The sequence below is a fragment of the Anomaloglossus baeobatrachus genome, chromosome 11, assembly GCF_048569485.1.
Source record: "Anomaloglossus baeobatrachus isolate aAnoBae1 chromosome 11, aAnoBae1.hap1, whole genome shotgun sequence".
Lineage (NCBI taxonomy): Eukaryota > Metazoa > Chordata > Amphibia > Anura > Aromobatidae > Anomaloglossus > Anomaloglossus baeobatrachus.
Genome location: NC_134363.1, coordinates 175,698,937 through 175,724,967, shown reverse-complemented (window position 1 = coordinate 175,724,967; position 26,031 = coordinate 175,698,937). Strand labels below are relative to the sequence as shown.

The following is a 26,031-nucleotide window of genomic DNA, read 5'->3' as shown; positions in this document are numbered from 1 at the left end:
AGGACGTTACCTCCCTGACTGCATTGTACCCCTGTACAGATGGTGGAGGAGGATAGTGCTCCGGGCTGTTATCAGGGGGCGGCCGCGTTCTCAGCCTTATAGTTCAAGAGAAGGGAAATCATAATACTTCAGCACAAGACATTGTGGACAATTGTAGCTTCTGCTTTGTGGGAACAGTTTGTGGAAGACTCTTTTCTGTTCCCCATGACTGTGCCCAGTGCACAAGCTCCATACAGACATGGAGGGGAGAAGATGATGCACAGAGCCCGGACCTCAGCCCCATCCAACACCTATAATGGGGACTGTGAGCCTGGAATCCCCCCAGTATCAGTGTTGACCTCACAAATGTTCTTCTGGATGAAAGGGCAAAAATGCCCACAGACGCCTACAAAATGTTGTAGAAATTCCTCCTAGTAGAGCTGGAGATGTATCTGCAGAGAGGCCATCTCCATATTAATGTCTATGGATGTAGGACGGGAGGGGGAACGTGGAGGGGGCACATACTTTGCTACATATAGTATATATTATATGAGAACGATGGTCCATGCGCCCTGCTGTACTCCGATTTTCATATGATGATGGCATAATCGTGTCTGGTTTGGTCTCTGCACCATGTGCGGCTTTGCAAGGAGCCTGGCATTTTCCAATATGATGAACGGCCTTGGCTTAGTAAGAGCCTTTAGGACTCACGCCTGGCTCTGGCGTTGATGGAGTCTGATTTTGAGGCACTCTGTTGTGCTGCGCCGTGGCTTCTGTGAGCTACGGAGTCCTTCCGGCTGCCCGACGCCCCTGTGTCCATCCGGATCAGTGTATCCACCGTCACCACGTAACATTGTGAAACATCTGTACTCTCATCAAACAGTCCACATGGACACGGAGGATTTCACCATTTGTGATAAATTTACAATCAGGGCCTTATCAAGGGCAAATGTGACTGATGATCATTTTCGGGATATGTTGTACATGATACATTTCATCCTTCTATTTTTAGTAGAATGTTGAATTCTTTTCACGGTACAACCGATAGTAACACTGTAAATCACCCCCATATATGCCAGCTGTACACATCGGTTGAACTTGCAAATTTTGGCAATATCAGCAAACGACCTACAGAAATGTGTCATGGGGAATGCCCCTTGCAGAAAGTGAACACAATGGGTACATGGATGTAGGATTGCTGCAAATCTTGCAAAGTGCTGTGTTCATCTACTTTGTATGAGAGCAGTCGATCTATGAGATTTCCTGGGGAATGTTCCGGGCTGAAAAGGGTCAGGATTTTACATGAAAACTCTCTACACATTGGCGTTCTAGTGCCGTTCGGAGCATTATCAGGCTATGCGGTTCAGGGGCGGATATACTGCTGATCCAGCCTGTGCAGCTGCACAGGGGCCCAAGAGGTAAAGGGGGTTCAAGAGGTAAAGGGGACCCAAGAGGTAAAGGGGGCCCAAGAGGTAAAGGGGGCCCAAGAGGTAAAGGGGGCCCAAGAGGTAAAGGAGGCCTAAGAGGTAAAGGGGGCCCAAGAGGTAAAGGGGCCCTAAGAGGTAAAGGGGACCCAAGAGGTAAAGGGGGCCCAAGAGGTAAAGGGGGCCCAAGAGGTAAAGGGGGCCCAAGAGGTAAAGGGGGCCCAAGAGGTAAAGGGGACCCAAGAGGTAAAGGGGGCCCAAGAGGTAAAGGGGACCCAAGAGGTAAAGGGGACCCAAGAGGTAAAGGGGACCCAAGAGGTAAAGGGGGCCCAAGAGGTAAAGGGGGCCCAAGAGGTAAAGGGGGCCCAAGAGGTAAAGGGAGCCCAAGAGGTAAAAGGGGGCCCAAGAGGTAAAGGGGGCCCAAGAGGTAAAGGGGGCCCAAGAGGTAAAGGGGGCCCAAGAGGTAAAGGGAGCCCAAGAGGTAAAGGGAGCCCAAGAGGTAAAGGGGGCCCAAGAGGTAAAGGGGGCCCAAGAGGTAAAGGGGGCCCAAGAGGTAAAGGGAGCCCAAGAGGTAAAAGGGGGCCCAAGAGGTAAAGGGGGCCCAAGAGGTAAAGGGGGCCCAAGAGGTAAAGGGGGCCCAAGAGGTAAAGGGAGCCCAAGAGGTAAAGGGAGCCCAAGAGGTAAAGGGAGCCCAAGAGGTAAAGGGGGCCCAAGAGGTAAAGGGGGCCCAAGAGGTAAAGGGGGCCATATCTACCCCCAAAGCAGGTGGAATTGTGCATTATGATGAGCTCTTGGGCGGCAAAGGGCCCATATATTGTTATTGCACAGGGGCCCTTTTCTGACGGTGTCCGCCAGTGATGCGGTTACACCATCCATCAAATGCCAAAAGCATTGTAGGTAACTGTGACCATAGAGTGAAATCTGAGCAGATTATGGCATCATCCGTATATACGGTACATATATCTATATCTGTATACGATATCAACATTCCTGATCCTTTCTCCCAAGGGCGTAAGAACAGTGTTATGTCTACTTTACTTATTTGTAGCAAACATACATGCTTGATTAATACGAATACACAAAAATTTGGAGCTAGAGAGCCAACTCCTGCTTATTGCTTGTTCGAGGGAACCGTAATGCACATTTGTATATATGACATAAGTGCTATGGCTGTATAGATCCTTGTTAGCCAATAAAAATGACACCTTTTTTGAAACGATCTGATGTGCCAGTCATGAGAAATCCAGCAGTAAAGAAATATGCAAATTAGGTTGGAAGCACAGTGCACTTGGGAGAAGCTGACACGCCCCAGTGCACTTCCTGCCTAATTTGCATATTGTGTCTACACCAGATTTCTCATGACTGGAACATCAGATCTTTACGAAAAAGGTGTCATTTTTATTGGGGCACAAGCGCCAACACATCAGTGATATAATTATACAGCAGAAAGAAAAACATTGGCAAAAATTGCCTAAATAGTAACAATTATCAAATCAATAATCTAGAAAACAAGCAACATTTTGCTCAACTGCTTTCCAAATGTGTGCGAGCGCAATCAAACAGGTCGTGCACCCCTATGCCCAGGCCTTATGAAGGGCAGAGTAGAAATCCTGATATTTCATATTGTTAGATCAAGTCATCTCATTTTCTTAATGAGTCTTGCACAAAAACCGCAACCAGATGTAATATGTTTCCAAATGATCTGTCCAATAGATACAAAAAGACAAGAAATGAAAGTAACATATACGGCAGCAGAAGCCGCACTGTCCAAAACTACGGCTGCAAATGTCAGACAAGCAGAAACGAAACTACAAAAGTGTATATATAAAAGGGCAGGAAAGAGCGAAGTATCGGCTCCAGTTCTCTATTAGGCTATGTTCACACTTCCGTTGTTTTAAATCCGTCAGGTCCGTCATTGCGATCCGTAGTTTTTTAGATGTCAACTGACGCAACGGATATGTTAGGCTAGGTTCACAATTCCGCTAAATTGTATCAGTCACAATCCGCGGCTCTGGTTAACAACGGAATCCGTTTGGCGGATTCTGTTGTTTCCCATAGACTTGTATTAGTGGCGGATTGCGACTGATTACGTTGCGTTGCATCCGCTGCGCCGCGGTCAGTCATTTTTGGACTGACCGACAGGTGGAAACAAAGCAGAATGTAACGCTTTTTAAGCCGTCAAAATTAACGCACCGCGCAGGAATCCATCGCAATCCGTCAAGCTTGTAATGCTTGTCTATGGTGCTGGATTCCGTCATGCTCTACTGAGCATGCCCAGCATGTTTGGCGCACCCACTGGGCTGTCCCAAACACAAACGGATCATGATGGATCCATCAAAAAACGGACGCACAGCAGATGTAACGGACGCGATGGATCTGTTTTTTCACAGGATTCCTGTGAAAGGAATCCTGTAAAAATCACATCCGTTGCGTCAGTTGACATCTAAAAAACGACGGATGGACCTGACGGATTTAAAACAACGGAAATGTGAACCTAGCCTTATTTCACAGGATTCCGTTCACAGGAATTCTGTGAAAAAACTGATCCGTCGCTTCTGTTACATCCGCTGTGCGTCCGTTTTTTGACAGTTCCGTCGTGATCTGTTTGTGTTTGGAACAGCCCAGTGGGTGTGCCAAACATGCTGGGCATGCTCAGTAATGCATGACGGAATCCAGCACCATAGACAAACATTACAAGCTTGACGGATTGCGACGGATTCCTGCGCGGTGCGTTAATTTTGACGGGCCAAAAAAAGTTACATTCTGCGTTGTTTCCGCCCGGCGGTCAGTCAAAAAACGACTGATGCGCCACGCAGCGGATGCAACGCAAAGTCATCAGTCGCAATCCGCCACTCATACAAGTCTATGGGAAACAACGGAATCCGCCAAACGGATTCCGTTGTTTACCAGAGCCGCGGATTGTGACTGATACAAATTGACGGAAATGTGAACCTAGCCTTATCCTTGTAGGTTCAGTTTTATACAATATGGGGCCCTGGATAACAAAGTGCAGGCAGGACGCTCACTCTTCACATCTTGCAGTAGATTTAGGGTAGCTTTACACGCTACGATTTCGCTACAGCGATCTCGTTGGGGTCACGGAATTAGTGACGCACATCCGGCCGCTGTAGCGATATCGTTGTGTGTGACTCCTAGGAGCGATTTTGGATTGTTGCAAAAACGTCCAAAATCGCTCCTCGTTGACATGGGGGTCCTCTCCCAATTATCGCTGCTGTTGCTGGGGCGCAGTTGATCCTCGTCCCTGCGGCAGCACACATCGCTACGTGTGACGCCGCAGGAACGAGGAACAACAGCTTACCTGCCGCCAGCCACAATGCGGAAGGAAGGAGATGGGCGGGATGTTATGTCCCGCTCATCTCCGCCCCTCCGCTTTGATTGGGCGGCCGCTTAGTGACGTCGCTGTGACGCCGAACGAACCGCCTCCTTAGAAAGGAGGCGGTACGCCGGTCACATCGACGTCGCAGGGGAGGTAAGTACGTGTGACGGGGGTGAGTGATTTTGTGCGCGACGGGCATATCGCACAAACGATGTGGGCGGCTCTCATGCTAGCGATATCGGGACCGATATCGCAGCGTGGAAAACCCGCTTAAAGGGGATCACCTATGCAAAGGATAGGATTCCAACCACTGTGCCCGGCATAAATCAGAATTTCAGGGAATTTGTGTCCCCTTTGTAAAATGGAGTGTGTTTTCGGACCCCCAAATGCTGCACTATTCAGTCTCTATGGGGCTGCCAGAATAAGCAATGATTGGTGACCCCCATGGGGGAAGAATGCTCCGGATTTTGTGCATGCACATTGCCCCTCCATTCAAGTACTCCATTCTGCTGATTCGTGTACCCACAGCAATCATTAGAGGGGTTGGCCACTACTTTTACATTTATGGCTTATCCTTGGGGCTAGGTCATCAATGTCTGATCGGCCGGAGTCTGACACCCGGCACCACCACTGTCGCCGGCGGCAACAGCAAGTGGTTGGAAATGCTCTGGAGATTTTAACTTAAAGGGGTTGTCCAGTACTTTAACTACTGATGGCCTGTCCTAAGGATAAGTCAACAATGTCTGATTGGCGGGGGTCCGACACCCGTTCCCGTGCTGGTGGCACATAGCTGAACGTTACATGTTACGGTTTGGTGTCAGGCTTTCCTGCACATCTCTCCTCTACTATAGGACTGTTTCCCCGGCAACACCACAGTGGCCGCTAGTAAATTCATGGCGTCCCACATGGCTCGAGCCGCGTCCTCTACCACAGGGATGTCAGTCACCACCGGACAGAGGTCCTTCACCAGTCTGTGACGACGCGCTCACCCAGGTCTATGTTACCTCACACCTAGACCGGTGCTATTGGAGTCAGTCACTTCCCGGAAATTCCCATAGAATCAAGGCCACAACTTCAGGGCTGGTCCGGGCCTATTCCTGTACCCGAATACTGAAGGGTTTCCTGGGGTGACCCTGAGGGTCCGGCCATATTACTCTGGGCTCCTCTCACTACACCTCCCTGAGGTACAGCTCTCTACTCAGCGGTGTCCCTATCTGACCAATCACAACTGTCACCTCACTGTTGCTGGGCAGATTTAACCTTTAACTCCTTCAGCCCTGTTCTTCCTCCCAACCACAAGCTAATGGCCCAGGGAGCAGTGACACCTAGTGGTGCCTGAAAGCAGTGCACCCGAGAGCACACACATATATACAACATTTCCCACACATACAGTAAATACACAATATATTCATGACGTCTTGAGGGGGCTGCAGGGCACCGATCACCCTCCTACACGCTGAGGGGCGGGAGAGAGCAATGTGTTTGTTAAAAATAATTTTGCAGACAGAAAATGTCGGTTGGATTGGTTGGTGGGTTTACATACCCCATTATAACGATCCCCCAGGGGGATCCGACTTTTTAAAAATGTGTAAAACAAACAAAAAAAATAAAATGATGTAACATTGAGGGGTGGGGGGAGTTTGGTGGTGGGTTCTGCCGTTCCCTCCGCAGCCGGGGCCGGTTCCCCCCTTGATCTGGCTGTTTATCAGGTCTATTTGCCGATCTTGTTATGTTGGATGTAAAACAGGCAAAATCATCAGATTTCTAAGTTGGAAATGGTCGAAAAAAATCCAGATAGCTCAGATTTATTGAGGCTTTTCACACGTTTTGATATTGGACTTGGTTCGTAAATATAAACGCAATATAGACATTAGTATAGGAAAGGGTTCTTTACAGTTAGAGCCTAGACAAACTATTTAAAGACATTTATTACATAGGAAACACAATATAGACATCAGTATAGGAAAGGGTTCTTTACAGTTAGAGCCTAGACAAAATGTTTGAGGACATTTATTTCATGTGTGATGAAATGCAATATAGACATTAGTATAGGAAAGGGTTCTTTACAGTTAGAGCCTACACAAACTATTTGAGGACTTTTATTACAAATGTGAGGAAACACAATATAGACACCAGTATAGGAAAGGGTTCTTTACAGTTAGAGCCTAGACAAAATATTTAAGGACATTTATTACATGTCTGAGGAAACGCAATATAGACATCAGTATAGGAAAGGGTTCTTTACAGTTACAGGTAATAAAGTAATTGTTCAGCTCACCGCTCCATGTGTTGCTCAGCAGCTGCTAGTCCAGTGCTCGGATCCAATGGTTTGGCATCCACAGGTGCAACTTCAGTCCAAGGAAGGGGGGGATGGGAGGAAAAGATCCAGCACCTAAGTAAAATTTCCTATTTATTCCAAAAACTTAAAAACATAGATACATGTGCAATTATGACTTCTTTACAGTTAGAGCCTAAACAATCTATTTAAGGACATTTATTACATGTGTGAGGAAACGCAATATAGACATCAGTATAGGAAAGGGTTCTTTACTGTTACAGCCTTGACAAACTATTTGAGGACATTTATTACATGTGTGAGGAAACGCAATATAGACATCAGTATAGGAAAGGGTTCTTTTCTGTTAGAGCCTAGCCAAACTATTTGAGGACATTTATTACCTGTGTAAGGAAACGCAATATAGACATCAGTATAGGAAAGGGTTCTTTACAGTTAGAGCCTAGACAAACTATTTGAGGACTTTTATTACATGTGTGAGGAAACGCAATATAGACATCAGTATAGGAAAGGGTTCTTTACAGTTACAGCTTTGACAAACTATTTAAGGACATTTATTACATGTGTGAGGAAACGCAATATAGACATCAGTATAGGAAAGGGTTCTTTACAGTTAGAGCCTAGACAAACTATTTAAGGACATTTAATACATGTGTGAGGAAATGCAATATAGACATCAGTATAGGAAAGGGTTCTTTACAGTTACAGCTTTGACAAACTATTTAAGGACATTTATTACATGTGTGAGGAAACGCAATATAGACATCAGTATAGGAAAGGGTTCTTTACAGTTAGAGCCTAGACAAACTATTTAAGGACATTTATTACATGTGTGAGGAAATGCAATATAGACATCAGTATAGGAAAAGGTTCTTTACAGTTACAGCATAGCCAAACTATTTGAGGACTTTTATTACATGTGTGAGGAAATGCAATATAGACATCAGTATAGGAAAGGGTTCTTTACAGTTACAGCCTTGACAAACTATTTGAGGATATTTATTACATGTGTGAGGAAACGCAATATAGGTATCAGTATAGGAAAGGGTTCTTTTCTGTTAGAGCCTAGACAAACTATTTGAGGACATTTATTACCTGTGTAAGGAAACGCAATATAGACATCAGTATAGGAAAGGGTTCTTTACAGTTAGAGCCTAGACAAACTATTTGAGGACATTTATTACATGTGTGAGGAATAATAAGTTGATCCAGAAAAGTTTTACTTTCCTCTCCCCATACGTTATATAGTATCCATGCAGAGGAAGCCTCTTTAATGTGACATTGTAACAAGCAGAGCACCCAGAAGCGGTTGGAGCCGTGTTTGTTCATTTTCTAACAAGCAGACGATATGTTATATAGTCACATTCTTTGGGTTAAGCCAAAAAATTTTAAGGACTGTACAGAAGAAAAGTCAATATTTGTTCCTGGCATTAGAACTTGGCAACAAAGTATCAAAAAGTGTCAGAAATATTTACCCTAGTGAATAAAGTGAAGTCAGGTAACCAGAATAAAGAAGCTGAACTGACAGCGAAAACTATATTAACATGAAAAGTAGCCACAAGATGACTATTCTGAGGGCACTCTGGTTATGAAGTGATATTTTTTAATATATCGATTATTAAGTACTTAATTTGTTTTGACAATATAACTTCTGTTTCAGGTGATGTTTCAGAATGAGATGTCCTGTGTCTGTACAAGAAGAATAACACTATTTCTCGCCATTATATGACTTGTAATCTGTATTTTTACCAGTTTTCCTCTCTGCAGGGTCTATTTTCAGTTGACTCTGAGCTAGTGGGTGGAGACTAGCTGCTATGATATCTCCAAGTAGATTCAGTAATCACTCCTGAGGTCTAAAAATCACAGTTGTGCACCTTACAGGTTCATTATATGACTTGTATCCTACATTTTCACTAGTTTTCCCCTCTGCAGAGACTCTATTTTCAGTTATCTCTGAGCTAGTGGGTGGAGAACGGCTGCTATGATGTCACCAAGTACATTCAGTAATCACTCCTGAGGTCTAAGAATCACAGTTGTGCACCTTACAGATTCATTATATGACTTGCATCCTGCATTTTCTCTAGTTTTCCCATCTGCAGGCTCTATTTTCAGTTATCTCTGAGCTATTGGATGAAGACTCTCTGCTTTTCTCCAGTTTTCCCCATTGCAGACTCTATTTTTAGTTATGTCTGAGCTAGTGGGTGGAGAACGGCTGCTACGATGTCACTAAGTACATTCAGAAATCACTCCTGAGGTCTAAAGCTGGTGTCACACATAACGACGACGACAACGACGTCGCTGCTACGTCACCATTTTCTGTGACGTTGCAGCGACGTCCCGTCGCTGTCGCTGTGTGTGACATCCAGCAACGACCTGGCCCCTGCTGTGAGGTCGCCGGTCGTTGCTGAATGTCCAGCTTCATTTTTTGGTCGTCACTCTCCCGCTGTGACACACACATCGCTGTGTGTGACAGCGAGAGAGTGACGAAATGAAGCGATCAGGAGCCGGCACTGTCAGCTGCGGTAAGCTGTAACCAGCGTAAACATCGGGTAACCAAGGGAAGACCTTTCCCTGGTTACCCGATGTTTACGCTGGTTACCAGCCTCCGCTCTTGCTGCCAGCGCCGGCTCCTGCACTGTGACATGTGGCTGCAGTATGCATCGGGTAATTAACCCGATGTATACTGTAGCAAGGAGAGCAAGGAGCCAGCGCTAAGCAGTGCGCGCGGCTCCTTGCTCTCTGCACTGTGACATGTAGCTGCAGCACACATCGGGTTAATTAACCCGATGTGTACTGTACCTAGGAGAGCAAGGAGCCAGCGCTAAGCGCAGCTCCCTGCTCTCTGCACATGTAGCACAGCGACGTTATGATCGCTGCTTCTGCTGTGTTTGACAGCTAAGCAGCGATCATAACAGCGACTTACAAGGTTGCTGTTACGTCACCGAAAATGGTGACGTAACAGCGACGTCGTTGTCGCTGTCGCTTAGTGTGACACCAGCTTTAAAATCACAGTTGTGTGCCTTTCAAGTCCATTATATGACTTGCATCCTGCATTTTCTCCATTTTTACCCATTGCAGACTCTATTTTCAATTGTCTCTGAGCTAGTGGCTGGAGAATAGCTGCTATGATATCTCCAAGTACATTCAGTAATCACTCCCGAGGTCTAAAAATCACAGTTGTGCACCTTACAGGTTCATTATATGACTTGTATCCTGCATTTTCACCCGTTTTCCCCTCTGCAGGCTCTATTTTCAGTTATCTCTGAGCTATTGGATAAAGACTTTCTGCTATGATGTCTCCAAATACAGTCAGTAATCATTCCTGAGTCTAAAAATCACAGTTGTGCACCTTACAGGTTCATTATATGATTTGTATCCTGCATTTTCACTAGTTTTCCCCTCTGCAGACTCTATTTTCAGTTATCTCAGAGCTAGTGGGTGGAGAACGGCTGCTATGATGTCGAAAGTACATTCAGAAATCACTCCTGAGGTCTAAAAATCACAGTTGTGCACCTTTCAGGTCCATTATATGACTTGCATCCTGCATTTTCTCCAGTTTTCCCCATTGCAGACTGTATTTTCAGTTGTCTCTGAGCTAGTGGGTGGAGAATAGCTGCTATGATATCTCCAAGTGCATTCAGTTTTTCGGCCATACCAGACGGGTTTTAACTTGGTGGTCTCATAATTCTGCTAGGAGGCACTGTAACCAGTGCAAACTATGTACAAGCAGTTCAAGTTGTTCACTGTCCACGTCCTTACAGTCTTTTCAACTTCCTATTATCATAAAAGAAAAACTATCAATGTTATTAACCGGGTAAACTATTTACATACTATCTGTCTTGCTGTATGCTCTACAGTGCCTGCTTCCACAGCTGCGCACCAGGTCTGTAATTTCCTGGCCGGTGACACTCTGGGAATCCAAGCATGCCATGGCTTATTACCGGAGTCTGCATCTCCTTGATCACACAACACAGCCTTTGTTGTAATGACTGGGATGGGTTCCCGATCTGGCGCCGTTGGTCGGCACTCCGATGTTGCTTTTTCCTGCCTCAGACGGTCGATTTTTACATCCAGCGCATACCACCCTCTTTCTTCTTTTTGCCTGGTGTAGGTCACTGAATCACCAGGGTATAGGTCATGGTTTGGGTGTCCTTTCTGCAGGTGGGACTCGACATCGCGACAGGTGGCAAAGAGGTCGTTGGCTAGCCCGGGTTCTCTAAGAAAGCCCCAACCCCTTCCGAGATCGAAGTTCACCACCGTTCCTTGTCCCAGCGGTTCCCGCTCTGCTTCTGTTTGCCCTGCATGTTACGGGCCTCCATGGCTTCCCACTGAGCCCGGCGTGCTTTCTACTCCGCCTCCAGATTGGCAACCTGTCGCTGACAGTACACCTCACCAACACTATAGAGTACCGCACCTTCAGCACCCCAGGGTACGGTGATTAGTTCCAGAGTGGCCATCAGTCCTTCTACGCTGACGGACATTTGGTCCCAGGCCAAGTATCGGGACACCTGGCTGGGTTTGGAAGCCTATGGGGTGGCAAGAGGTCCCACCGAAGTGTCCTCAACTACCGGGACAACCGTTGGTCCCACAAGCGTTACCTCTCCAGTGCCGGTCTCCTCCTTCGATGGGGTCGGTGTCGCCGATTCCGAGATTACGCGTCCCTCCAACACCTCCTCCAACAGGGACTCTCGCCATCTCTTCACGGCCTCCACCTGGGCCTCCAGCAACCAGCAGCTGAGCTTCGGATCCGGGTCGAGTGTGGGCCGTGGCACCGGTGTATCCTCGGGACAGCCAGGGGAGTCCATAGCTTCCACCCTGCACTCCAGGTCTCTCCAGTAACCACCTGCCATTGTGCTTTCCGGGTCCATCTGTCGCGCAGGTACCCCATGCCTCACCCTTTCTCCTCTTTAAACTTCCTGGGGAGGCGGGACCCCCGGTCATTTGGTAGGTTTCGTTTCTCTCCTGTTGCTGTAGCGGACGGGCATGGCTTTTCGCGCTGTACTGCAATCCAGCCCATGAAGGGCGGACGCACCCTACCCTTTTGATTGCACATGGCGTCTGTCTTTTTTGATTTACGCCACTTGCACACTCTTTAGGCGCACAGTACCCATCTTGTAGCGGGCACGACAATCCTGTTCGTGACACCAAGTTGACACGCCCACCAGGGCCGTGGGGCTCTCGTTACCAGGCTGGTCCTGTCCTGGGTGGATGCCACGGTGGCAAGGCCCGGCTCTGTGAACCTGGCGGTGTCGTTTTAAAATGGGGAATGTTATTTACAAGGGGAGATGAGTTTGTGACGCCACCCGTGGTATGCGGCAAGATAGGTGCCACCGCTGCTATTCGGTTCCCCTGGGGTCGGTGGTGATGTAGCTGAGTTGGTATAGCTCTCCACAGGTAGAGCTGAGCCCCAGGGCTGTCGATGGGAGATAGAGTCTATGGTGTTGAGACATAATGGCGGGGTGCAGGGCCGGAGGCGCAGACAATAACTGGGCAACACAGGAATGCAGTCACAAATTGTTTACTCGCTGTTGATAGTTCCAGGTTACCCCGACTAGTCAGATGCTGTCCTCGGAGTGCTGAGTCCTGCTGTGATGGGCCCCAGCCGATCTCCAGATAGTTTGCAGGCATAATCCAATCCGGTACACCCTTCTGTGTTCCTACCCTGGTCGTATTCCTGTGCTGGCCTCTCATACCTGCCCCGCGCCTCACACACAGTGCCCCTAGAGTCCACGGATCCCTTTTTATGGGTGGCTTTCCTGTCTTGTCCCTTGGTCCTATGTGGTCACCTTTTCAACGGGTTTTGTGCGGTGGTGGCTTTGGTATTTAAAGTAACCTCAGCCTCCTGTTTACTAGCTGAGCCTTGTCATTCTCCACTAGTTTAGGGACTGGTTCCCTGTTGAGGCCAAGTCCCTCCACACCGGTATACCGGCTGTGGATGTGAACCCATGGGTGGATGGCTCACTTCCCGTAGCTCTAAGACTCCTTCTTTCCTGATCCTGGGACGAGCTGCTCCAGCTCCGGACCCCAGGACCTTTCTCCTCCGCGTCCACTTCCTGACTGACTAACGTTCTACAATTTGCTCCCACTAACTAAACCCCACCTCCAGAAATGGCGTTGGGTCTGTGCTTTCCCTAAGGGGCCACTTGCCCTAACCACAGCCTAAAGGAGTGTCGCTAAATTAAGAGTGTGTGTCTGTATGTGTGTGCAACGACTTGTGGCCTCCTCCTTACCCAGGAATGGGATACCACACCTCTGACTGAGGTGCAGTAACTCTGTGGCGAATAGAGCCTCAGGGGCACCACAGATAGACTAGGGTTCCCTAGTGTGAGGGACAGCATAGGAGCCCAGTCCCTCGTTATCCTACAGTCACATCATGACAATTTTCCTTCCTTGGTTAATTGTCTTCTTGTTCTTCAAGGGATAATTTGGCAATTTGTCGGACCTAGCTTGCAGCTTTTCGGGGGCACTCACTTTGTCTCACGTTCTGCTCTGTCCTGACCCATCACATCTAAGAGTTGTTAACTCCTCTGGGCCACACGGTTAGGCGTCCTCTCTTTGGACCCATCTTCACACGGTCAATCCTCTGGCCTGTCTCCACCCTATAACTCTTCCGTTCAGTTTTGTCTCACTTAAGACCTCGCTATCTCCGTCTTGCTTCTCTTTCTCTAGGGACACCCACGTCATGCGGCTCTGCGAACTATTAAGACCTTAGGTCTGCCTCTGTTGCACGCTGGGTCCTGTCTGAACTTCTGATAGGAAACTGTCCCCTGTCCCTGCACTAGCCCCTCCCACTATGGGCTAGTCCAAAATATTAACTGTTTCTGACCCTACTGTCATGGGTGGCAGCCATTTTTTTTACTTCTTGACAACCTCTTGCTCTTGGACTTTGAAGCTCCAAATTCTCATTGTTCATTTCTTTAATCCACGCCTGTAAGCCTGCCTGACCATACATTGCAAAGAAATACTGATTTAACCAGTTAACCTCAATACAAATCTATTAAACGCAGCGTAAGGCTATGTGCGCACTTTGCGTCGTCCTACTTGCGTTTCAAAACGTAAGTTTTAGAACAAAAATGTTTTTGCCTTTTTGGCTTTTTGCCACAACATGCATCCTAAACGCATCAGTTTGCCTAACGTTTCCGAAGCTCAGAACTTACGTTTACCAAGCGTTTATATATGTACTATCCTGCGTTTCCGAACCTAAAATCTTGCTGCGTTTGTCACATCTTAACTATTGGCAATAAAGTTGATTGTTGTTTAGGGTCTATTTAGAATAAAAAAAAGCCAAAATAGAGATCTACTGATGTCATTTCCGACTTTGATCATAAAGTCTGCTTCTCTGCTATTTTACTTCGTTTGGAATATGCCAAATACTTTACAGAATTTTCGTTTGCGGAGGTCGCAAAGGCATCGCTTATTACTAATTTTGATGCTATTAAATCGTAGACGAAGCCTACAGGTATTTGTTTTAATTTATTAAAATAATTTTTACCTAAATTCTAAAATATAACCCATAATATATTTATTTTAGTACCAACAGCAGCAGACGACAAGAGGAATGTGGGTACATCCCCTGTTACAGGATCGTGATGTCAAAGGGCATTTTGCTCTCTTATATGCGGATTTACGAAAGTATATTTTCATTTATTATTTTTTTTTTTTAATATTTTTTGTTATTTTTACTCTTAAATTTTTAACATAATTAGAACAGTAAAATTAATTAATATTTCATATACCTTATTATACTCAGATTTGATGACAAATTCATAGCATTTTGCCGGCTCCCTCAACAAGGTTTTGATGAATTACTGACATTATTAAGACCGAAAATTACCCACGCTGACACATATATGCGTCAAGCAATATCTGCAGAACAGAGACTTCTTGTTACTTTGAGGTATATATTTTTGCTAAAAATGTGATTTGATAACAATATTAAATCACATATTTATCTCGCAAAAAATAAAATATTATTATTTGACATTACAGATTCCTGGCTACAGGTGAAAATTTCTCTTCACTACATTTACAATTCCGACTTGGCAAAAGCACAATTTCTGGAATAATTAAAGAAACATGTCAAGCAATATGGGAAACCCTACAACCTATTGTAATGCCTACCCCTACAGAAGAAAGTTTAATCCAGATTGCTGTTGATTTTTCTAATATAGCAAATTTTCCTAATTGTATTGGAGCAATTGATGGCAAGCACATCAGAATCCAGCAGCCTCCACGTTCTGGCTCTAATTTTTTTAATTATAAAAAATTTTTTTCGATAAATTTAATGGCAGTTGCTGATTCAAAATATAATTTTATAGCAATTGATGTGGGTGCCCATGGAAGTACAGGTGATTCACGTGTACTGCGAAATTCGCAAATCGGAATACAATTAATTTATAACTCTGAAATCATACCTGCCCCTGCACCAATACCAGGCTCAGAAATTACTTTCCCTTATGTTTTTGTGGCAGATGAAGCTTTTCCACTTTTACCAAATCTCCTACGTCCATTTCCAAGACGAGGATTAGATGTTCCCCGCCGCATATTCAATTACAGATTGAGCCGGGCAAGGAGATATGTAGAATGCACATTTGGAATAATGAGTAGCCAATGGCGAATTCTACATACCCCAATACAATTAAATGTATCAACAGTTGATTTTGTTATTAAAAGTTGTTGTGTTCTACATAATTTTTTGCGAAAATACAGATTTGAAATTAACGAGGAAGAAATACCATTAAACTTTCATCCTTGTCCTTCAATATCTGGTCGATTAAATAATTTAGGAGTATCAGTGAGAGATCAATTCACAGATTATTTCATGAGTGATGTTGGTGCCTTAACTTGGCAATACCGTGCAGTTGGTGCTGAACCGCAAAATAACAATTAAATGATTCAAAAGTTTTTTTGTTTAAAGGGATGACATTTATTTTTTCAATATCATCAAACAAATGCACGAAAAAGCAAAGCCAACAAAGAGTATACTTTTTTTCCATTTTTGTATTAATAATAAGTATGGTTTATGTATTTTTGTTTGCAAAATACTAAACCAAAATCATCCTATCTTTAATTCAAATGAAAATGGTTTAACATCATAATTAAATTTACATTTTGTACATGCAATTTTTATTTTGTTTTTTTTTTGAGAAAAAAACCATTTTGCAAAAAAATAAAAACCAAAATGACTAAATCATGGCTGTGAAAATAATTCATTTGTGTAAAAACCAGACATTTGTTCGTTTGGTCTATTTCTCAAAATATTAGTTGTGTGATAATTCTCACTAATAGATTGAGAATATTCTTTGCTTTGTTTCATAGGGTTATAAGGTTGTATATTTTGGGCAGAATATGTATCCGGACATTCAGAATACAAACCAACTCTTTGTTTGTTTGTTTGGAAATGTGGTTGTGACTGAGTTAGAACTAATGGTTTGGATTTCTGTTCAAATGTTTTTTCACAAAGATGAACTATTTCACCACCTGTTGGAAATTTACCTTCATCCTCAAAACAGGCCAATAAACCACAGATAGCAGTCATACATGCAGAGGTTTTTTTTTTTTCAGGTAATTTTCTTAAACGACAAGCGACACTAATGGCAAAATTGTCAAACTCATCATCTTGGGTTGCTGATTTTAATATTTCAATAGTTTGATTTGTTAATTGATCTTGGTTTATTTCTTTATTGCTTGGAATATTTTTTTTTTTTCCTTTTGCTTTCTGATAACTCACAGGTTGGGGATCTTGATTTGTATTGGAAACAGATGGTTCCAATGATCTGGTTTCAACATCAGACTCCAGATGTGTTTGTTCGGTATTAATTTCTTCCTCAATGGCTGGTTGTATTTGTGCAGGATTGATATTATCTTGTGATCTATCCATGTTCTTTTTCGGAGCGATATTTCCGTCGGTCCTTTATTTTGTATTAAAAATTAAAAATAATATTTGTAAAAAATTAGGGCATTCTAATAAAAAATGTATTTTCAAATTTTTTTTTTTTGTTCTTCATTTAATATATATAAAATTTAGAAAAATATTAACACTTACGGTCTTAAAACGCGGCCAGAACTTAAGAATTTCAATTCATTATAATAAATAAAATTTGGTTTAACTGGCGAGGATCCACTTTTACCAGGTTCAAATCTGATTTTATTGAATCTGTCACGGACTGATCTCCATCGCTTCCGTACATCTTTTTCTATGTATTTAAAGAAATTTAAATTATAAACTTTTTTGCTAAAATGTAACATATTTAATGAAGATTAGTATTCAAATTGAAATTAAACACATACCAATCTTAGTTTGGAGGCTTTTATTTGCCTCATGCCATTGGGGATATAATTCTTGACAGATCAATAACCAGCTTTCGTCACGTTTGTTTTTTTGCATGTACTCAGGCGACGTGGGATCCCATAAACATGGCATTGATTCAACCTTAAGTTAGCGAAAAAATTTAAAAAGAAATATAATATTATTCTATTTGATATTTTTAAAAAAAATATAATATCGTGTATATAATCAAAATCTTCCTATTTTAGGAGATTACACATTTAATATCCTAAATAAATAAAACAACTTACCAGACTAATAAGTTTGGAGACATCCAATCTCAAGCGCTTATACCAAGTCATGTTGTATATTATAGTCTGCTTTGATGGAGCAAGCACACAATGTTTCTGATCTGTGCAGCAAACTTGTTTGCACATGGATCAATTTATTGTTAAGCGGATGTGACGCAAAATTAACTATTTGGGTGGTCATTGGTGAATTTACATAGTTGTGTTCATGATTTTCAAAACGCAATTCATATGACTATGAAACGCATATGAGACGGATGAAATTTTGACAAAAGTTCATTTAGTACGTTTCTCATTGACTTCAATGTGATGAAAACGTAACTAAAAAGGCAAAAACAATTGACAGGGTCCTTTTCTGAACGCATGGTTTTTGACCAAACTTATGCAAATTTTGACATGCGTTTGTAAACGCAAAGTGTGTACAAGAATTCATGATTTCTCATTGACTTTAATGGAAAATCAAAACGCATGCATTTGGGCACAAAAACGCTGCAGTTCAAAACTGACTCTAAAAGCAGCGGAAACGCAGGTGAAAACGCAAAGTGTGAACATAGCCTTAAGCAGTAAATCATTTATTAATGAATAATGAATAGTGGAGGCGGGTTGCGTGTAGAGCTGCGGTTGTCGTCTCATGGTGTATTTGCTCTTCGCAGGAATGTTCGGGAGGTGTCAGGCTTTTGGCTTTGTGTTGTTAGGAGAGGTAGCAGGCTCTTTTCAGCCGTAGATAAGGTGTAGATCGAATTTCTCATTTCATTATTTCCTGTGACTCAGTGTGAAAATACTAAATCATATTACATTTTTCAAACATATGACAAGATCCTAAGAAGTGGCATTGATTAGCAGGTGCATGTAGCGAGGGCACACGGCACATGTAGAAAAGGCACACGGCACATGTAGAAAGGGCACACGGCACATGTAGAAAGGGCACACGGCAGATGCCCTCGGGCACACGGCACATGTAGAAAGGGCACATGGCACATGCCCTCGGGCACACGGCACATGTAGAAAGGGCACATGGCACATGCCCTCGGGCACATGGCACATGTAGAAAGGGCACATGGCACATGCCCTCGGGCACATGGCACATGTAGAAAGGGCACATGGCACATGCCCTCGGGCATATGGCACATGCCCTCGGGCACACGGCACATGTAGAAAGGGCACATGGCACATGCCCTCGGGCACATGGCACATGTAGAAAGGGCACATGGCACATGCCCTCGGGCACATGGCACATGTAGAAAGGGCACATGGCACATGCCCTCGGGCATATGGCACATGCCCTCGGGCACACGGCACATGTAGAAAGGGCACATGGCACATGCCCTCGGGCACATGGCACATGTAGAAAGGGCACATGGCACATGCCCTCGGGCATATGGCACATGCCCTCGGGCACACGGCACATGTAGAAAGGGCACATGGCACATGCCCTCGGGCACACGGCACATGTAAAAAGGGCACACAGCACATGCCCTCGGGCATATGGCACATTCCATCAGGCACACTGCACATGTAGAAGGGGCACACGGCACATGCCCTCGGGCACTTGGCACATGTAGAAAGGGCACACGGCACATGTAGAAAGGGCACACGGCACATGTAGAAAGGGCACACTGCACATGTAGAAAGGGCACACGGTACATGTAGAAAGGGCACACGGCACATGTAGAAAGGGCACACGGTACATGTAGAAAGGGCAGACTGCACATGTAGAAGGGGCACACGGCACATGCCCTCGGGCACACGGCACATGTAGATGGGGCACACGGCACATGGCACATTCCCTCAGGCACATGTAGTAAGGGCACACGGCACATCTAGAGAGGGCACACGGCACATGTAGAAAGGGCACATGGCACATGTAGAAAGGGCACATGTACGGTACATGCTGTTGGGCACATGGCACATGTAGAGAGGGCACATGGCACATGTAGAAAGGGCACACGGCACATGTAGAGAGGGCACACGGCACATGTAGAGAGGGCACATGGCACATGTAGAAAAGGCACACGGCACATGTAGAAAAGGCACATGGAACATCTACAAAGGGCACACGGCACATGTAGAAAGGGCACACGGCACATGTAGAAAAGGCACATGGCACATGTAGAAAAGGCACACGGCACATCTAGAAAGGGCACATGGCACATCTAGAAAGGGCGCACGGCACATCTAGAAAGGGCACACGGCACATGCGGGGTATTGCGAAAAGCCCTTTCTACACGGCACATGTAGAAAGGGCACACGGCACATGTAGAAAGGGCACACGGCACATGTAGAAAAGGCACACGGCACATGTAGAAAAGGCACACGGCACATGTAGAAAAGGCACATGGCACATGTAGAGAGGGCACACGGCACATGTAGAGAGGGCACACAGCACATGTAGAAAGGGCACGCGACATATCTAGAAAGGGCACACGGCACATGCGGGGTATTGCGAACAGTTTGTCATGATGCCACCTATGGTATGTGGCCAAGGAGTAGCCGCAGCTGCCGGGTTCCTTGCAGGTGTTATGGCAGCTGGGATGATGTCGCTCCCCACAGGCGGAGCGGGCTCCGGGTGGATGATGAGGGATTTGATGGCCACTGGCGCTTAAATGACCGGGAAGTCCCATGATCGTATGGCCAACCGCTGCCTACCCTGAGCCAACCCACCCTGTGTGAAGGCTCCTAAACTTTATGTAGTGTGTGGATGTGGAACACCGGTGATTAACCCCCCCTTACCTGAGATGAATACCGCACCTTAATTGAGGTGCAGTACCCTGTGGCGACCAGAGCCTCAGGGGCGCCACATTCTCAGAATCCATGCAGAAGTAGCCAGCAGTGTTGCAGAGATACATAGTAATATTGCAGAGCTGTGTTTGTCACAGAGTCCATGCAGAAGTGAACAGCAGTGTTGCAGAGATACATAGTAATATTGCAGAGCTGTGTTTGTCACAGAGCCCATGCATAAGTGAACAGCAGTGTAGCAGCCATGGACCTCTGGCAAGTTTAATGCAACCTTAGTGTTATTGCAGAGTTGGGTTTGCAAGAGGTCCAAACAGTAGAAAGCCGATAAGGCCTGAGTGCATGACCACATAGGAGAGCACTGGGTTTCCATACATACCCGATTGCAAAAAGGCGGAGGCTGGAGAATGCAGAGCCTGTCATTGGAACCAGGACAGGTGAGCAACAGGTATATTCCTATGAAGTGCACTCAGGAGATTTTTTTCCCGAATTTCTGAAAAATATGATTTTTATTAGAATAGCAGCATCTTGCATGTGATTTCACAAAATCTCGTAAACCCACTGGTGGGAAAAATCTGCAGCAGAAACTGACCGGTGCTGCGGATTTGTGATCTGTGGATTTTGTCAATTTGTCACCGCAGCTTTCATGTTGTGCAGCAAATCTGCTCCATTTCCACAACTAACCTGCAGCAACATTAAGGCTATGACCGCACTTTGCGTCGTCCTAGTTGCAATTCTAAACGCTCATTTTTGCCTTAATTGATTTGGCCAAAGTTGCCTTTTCCAGAAATTTAGCGCTGAAAATGCATGCGTATTTACCGCATTTTAGATGCATTTTCAGCGCTTTTTACCTGCTTTTTCACCTGCGTTTTGACAGATGCGTTTTGAACATCAAGACACTGCTAAATAAAGATTAAATAGTCAAACAGAAGGAAAAAAGAGAAAAAAAAGCAAAACATATAATTTTTGAATTATTTAAGAAAATAGTTATATTTCATGAAATTACAGTATAGCGGTTTTATAATATTTATTGCTAAAATAGCAATAAAATCATAATTTTCAATAATTTAATTGTCGGACTATGTGTGTGTGTGTAAAGGGACATATTATTCCATTATTTTAATGTCTGAAAAGCATGCGATTTTGGAGTAAAAAACGCAGTGTTTCTGCACCTAAAAAGCAGGTAAAACGCAGGAATTGTTGCTTTTTTAAACTTCTCATTGACTTCAATGTTAGCAAAACGCTGCAGAAATGGCAAAAACAATTGACATGCTGCTTCTTTGTACGCATGGTTTTTGCAACAAATTATGCAAATTAAACGCAAAGTGCGGACAGGAAATCTACATTTTCCATAGACTATTATGGAAAAGCAAAACGCGTGCCTTTTGGCATGAAAACGCTGCAGCTCAAAACGGACCTAAAAAGCAGCTGAAACGCAAAGTGCGGCCATACCCTTACCGCTGTGGATATTGTTGCCAATTTTCTGCTAGGGAATTTCTGCAATTTCTTGCCTTTGATATTTTCCCACCGGCGGAATGTTTAGTATTTGTAATAATACACAGATATTGGTGAGCTGTGATCGTCTGCAGCGCTTTACACTCCGTGCACACAGCACTGCACTTTGCTAGAACGTTTTACCACTTCACTGACTAATTTCACGTAACCACATTTTGCATTTTGCATAAGTCACCTTTGCTCCAAAGTAAATAATCCGCGGCTCGTCGTATACCGCCTTTTACCTTGAAAGACAATAAGTAACTCTCCAGCCGTACATTATCTTTATATTGACACTTGAAATCTCGGTTTACGAAGCTCGTACTGCAATTCTACAAAAAAGAACCCTCGTCTTTATGGTGGATTCTTTATTGTTTCCGTTAGTATAAACTTTATATGAATTGTGCAGAGCAGGATGGGGGGCGCTGGTGGAGACGACGGGAGGAGAGCGGAGCCAATCCGTTCAAGGATATTCGATTTTGATGCACATTTTGGCAAAAAAAAAAAAGTTTGGATCCTACTTTTTGGATGTTCCACTTTGGACGCCATTTGGCTGGCGAAGAATTTTGAAAGGAAAAAATGGAACATCCACATTAATTAGAATATCTGGGATCGAATAATTTGAATTGTATCAAATAAATTTGATGCAAATTTGAGTGAATTTTCCAAATTTGAATTTTGGCAATTTTTTCCATTCTCAGGCTGGAGTGTGGAGAGTCTACGCCTATAGCAAAAAAAATGTTTTTGTTTTTTTTCCCTTCGGGTCATCTCAGATAATTCATATTCATATATATGGAGCTAGAGGCAAAGCGCTAAGTATGGAAACGTGCAAGAGACAGACGGAAGGGAATATGATTGTAGGATCGGACTACACAATGATTGTTTGCAGACCGTTAGTCTTATAGGTGCGTCCCGCTCCATTTATTGATGATCGCAATCTTGAGATTAAAGGGTGCTTTACACGCTGCGACATCGCTAACGATATATCGTCGGGGTCATGTCGTTAGTGACGCACATCCGGCATGTGACACCAAGGAGCGACAATCAACGATCGCAAAGGCGTAAAAAATCGTTGATCGTTGACACGTCGCTCCTTTTCATAATATCGTTGGTGGTGCATGCCGCTGGTTGTTCGTCGCTCCTGCAGCGTCACACATCGCCATGTGTGACACCACAGGAACGATGAACATCTCCTTACCTGCGTCCACCGGCAATGAGGAAGGAAGGAGGTGGGCGGGATGTTCCGGCCGCTCATCTCCGCCCCTCCTCTGCTATTGTGCGGCCGCTTAGTGACGTCGCTGTGACGCCGAACGCACCTCCCCCTTGAAGGAGGGATTGTTTGGCGGTCACAGTGACGTCACCGACCAGGTATGTGCATGTGACGTTGCCGTAGCGATAATGTTCGCTACGGCAGCGATCACCACATATCGCACGAACGACGGGGGAGGGTGCTGCACTAGCGCTAGCGATGTCGCAGCGTGTAAAGCACCCTTTAGTTGGCAAGGATCAACAATTCTCATTTTGGCACACTGGAGGGTTAATGGCCTGGAGGAAACAACATGGGTACCGGAATCAGAAGTGAATGCCAACAGATTGGTGTATTCATTCCAACGCATCTTATCCAAACAAACCTGGTCATGAGGATCCAGAGGCCTCTCGTATAAGGGGGTACTGTCATGAGTATGTCCCGCTCTGGGGAGACCTCTGGCAAGTCTGGGACCAGAACGTCACCAGGCCTTATAATGTGCAGGTCTGCAGCTTGTTTTTGAGGGAATCTACTTTCTTATGGTGCTGTAAGGGTTAAGGAATAAGGACTCTTTCCTACATGGCTATCCTTGGTAGCCTTAATCTCAGGTGCAGCTCTTTGTGACCACTCCCCTTTGCACATGCCTTACTTACCATATCTGATGCCGGTTACAGAATCTTCATTCTTATGCTGACCACTCTAGAATGAGCCTGTCTCTCGAAGAAGCTGAGGAGTTGTGACAATTGCAGCTGTGGTGTTTAGCTGCATTGGAGTTGCTTGGAGTGTTTTATTAATAGTAATAATAAAGTTTATTTTTATAGCACCAACATATTCCGTAGCACTTTACAATCAGGTGGAGGCTTGTAATAGACAAAAACAAAACAAAATAGCACATAGTTCAGCAGCTACAGTAGGAATGAGGGCCCTGCTCGAAAGCTTACAATCTATGGGGAAGGAGGGGGACACAAAAGGTAAAGTGTGCTTGTAGTATTTGGTCTGGCCATCGTTATGATAAATTATTGATTTCATATAAAGTTGAATGATCCGGGCATTAGACAGTAACATTTTAGGTGCATACGTGCTATTGGTTGTATGGAGGGTGTGAGGACAGAAATAAGAGGGAGAAGGTTATGAATAGCATGTAGAAGGCAGGACTGCGGAGAGTTAGGTTAGTAAGCTATGATGATAAGCTTGTCTGAAAAGATGTGTTTTTACTGCACGTGTTTTCCTCATGTGTGTATTTCCCCCTGCTTTTCTTCATTCCCTTGTGTTGTATTATTGCAGTGATTAGACTAGCCTTCTCACTAGCCAGGTTGAGTTCAGGGCAAGCAAAGGCCTAGGCATGTGATCGGCGATGGGGGGGAGAATCCGTATAGGCACATTAGGGAGTGCAGGGATTAGCCTCAGGTAAGTGTTAGGAGGTGACCCCACTCCCCTCTCCCTAGCGCCAGGGCCCACCATTGCATTGTGTTCCCGGTGTACCATGTGTGTTGCGGCGCTCGCCGGGCGTTCCCTTATACCTGGCGGAACCCCGCTAGCCACTTAATAACTAACACCTTACGATAATGTCTTCTTTGTCTTGTAGCTGGAGCTTCAGAACAGCACCTGCATCACCAAAACCGCCCTTACCTGGGTGTGAGGGTGAAGGAACCCGTCAAAGAACTTCTGAAACGAAAAAGGGGGAAATTAGCTGGAACTAACTCCATAATGCCAACGGTAATGTCACAATGCGTCGCTGTAACTCTTCATCCGTTCACCGTTTTGGGTATATTCGATGCTGAGACTACCTCTTGTATCTCCTGTTTCTAGGTGGCCACGTCTTACCAGACCCTTCCCCCGTACACGTCAGTAGGTAATCTTTTTTTTCTTTTACTATTATAGTCATTCATCCAAAATTTTCAGCCTTTTTTACCCTCGACACTATGGTTTATTACTAGTGTCGAACACAACTGAACTTCCGTACGTTGATTTGGACGCCGCAACCTCACTACTGCCGATCCAAGATGAAGGAACGTTCTACACCGGATGGATTTCTCAGCCCTCCTCCTTTCAGCCTATAACCCAATGGACGGCGTGCCCGGAGTACATCTCACACGAGGCGGTCAGCTGTCCTTACACGGGAGATATGTACGTCCAGCCGATGTGTCAAGGATACACCGTGGTTGGTCCACCCTCAGTCTTAACTTACACCTCCCAACCTCTGCTAACAAATTTCACGGTAAGTCAAAGATTGAAATTAAATTATCTGTTTTATTTCACCCCCCAAAAGCAATATTTTAGGGATTAAAGGGTTATTCTCATTTTTAGAAATATTCTAGCTGTAGTACCCGGCGTTGCCTGAGATAGTAACTGTCTCTCTGTCTCGCTTTTCATATCTCTGTCTGTCTTTGTTTGTCTCTCCCACTCTGTTTGTCTTTCCCAGTCTCTGTCTGTCTTTGTTTGTCTCTCCCAGTCTCTGTCTGTCTCTGTTTGTCTCTCCCAGTCTCTGTCTGTCTCTGTTTGTCTCTCCCAGTCTCTGTCTGTCTCTGTTTGTCTCTCCCAGTCTCTGTCTGTCTCTGTTTGTCTCTCCCAGTCTCTGTCTGTCTCTGTTTGTCTCTCCCAGTCTCTGTCTGTCTCTGTTTGTCTCTCCCAGTCTCTGTCTGTCTCTGTTTGTCTCTCCCAGTTTCTGTCTGTCTGTGTTTGTCTCTCCCAGTCTCTGTCTGTCTCTGTTTGTCTCTCCCAGTCTCTGTCTGTCTCTGTTTGTCTCTCCCAGTCTCTGTCTGTCTTTCCCAGTCTCTGTCTGTCTTTGTTTGTCTCTCCCAGTCTCTGTCTGTCTCTGTTTGTCTCTCCCAGTCTCTGTCTGTCTCTGTTTGTCTCTCCCAGTCTCTGTCTGTCTCTGTTTGTCTCTCCCAGTCTCTGTCTGTCTCTGTTTGTCTCTCCCAGTCTCTGTCTGTCTCTGTTTGTCTCT

At 44.8% G+C, this 26,031-nt stretch overlaps 2 protein-coding genes across 2 annotated transcripts in view; one reads left to right on the top strand and one right to left on the bottom strand.

Annotated features, from left to right (window-relative positions):
- POU2AF1 (POU class 2 homeobox associating factor 1) overlaps nt 1-26,031 on the top strand; it is a 62,907-nt gene that overhangs the window by 29,916 nt on the left and 6,960 nt on the right. The window contains exons 2-4 of the mRNA XM_075328133.1: nt 24,670-24,800; nt 24,894-24,936; nt 25,022-25,302. Of these exons, the coding sequence (XP_075184248.1) occupies nt 24,670-24,800; nt 24,894-24,936; nt 25,022-25,302 (455 nt within the window). The remainder of the gene's footprint in view (nt 1-24,669; nt 24,801-24,893; nt 24,937-25,021; nt 25,303-26,031) is intronic.
- On the bottom strand, nt 16,227-17,465 carry LOC142256675 (uncharacterized). The gene is made up of 2 exons (XM_075328496.1): nt 17,082-17,465; nt 16,227-16,947 (listed from the first exon to the last, which is right to left on the bottom strand). Exons 1-2 carry the CDS (start codon nt 17,282-17,284, stop codon nt 16,227-16,229), a joined length of 924 nt encoding a protein of 307 aa, XP_075184611.1. The 5' UTR covers nt 17,285-17,465.

What these genes read in the sequence shown, in the direction of transcription:
- LOC142256675 (XM_075328496.1), bottom strand. Translation starts at nt 17,284, where the DNA reads ATGTTACATTTTAGCAAAAAAGTTTATAATTTAAATTTCTTTAAATAC. An exon ending in TCTGGCCGCGTTTTAAGACC is followed by an intron (nt 16,948 to 17,081) that starts GTAAGTGTTAAT and finishes TACAAAATAAAG; the next exon opens with GACCGACGGAAATATCGCTC.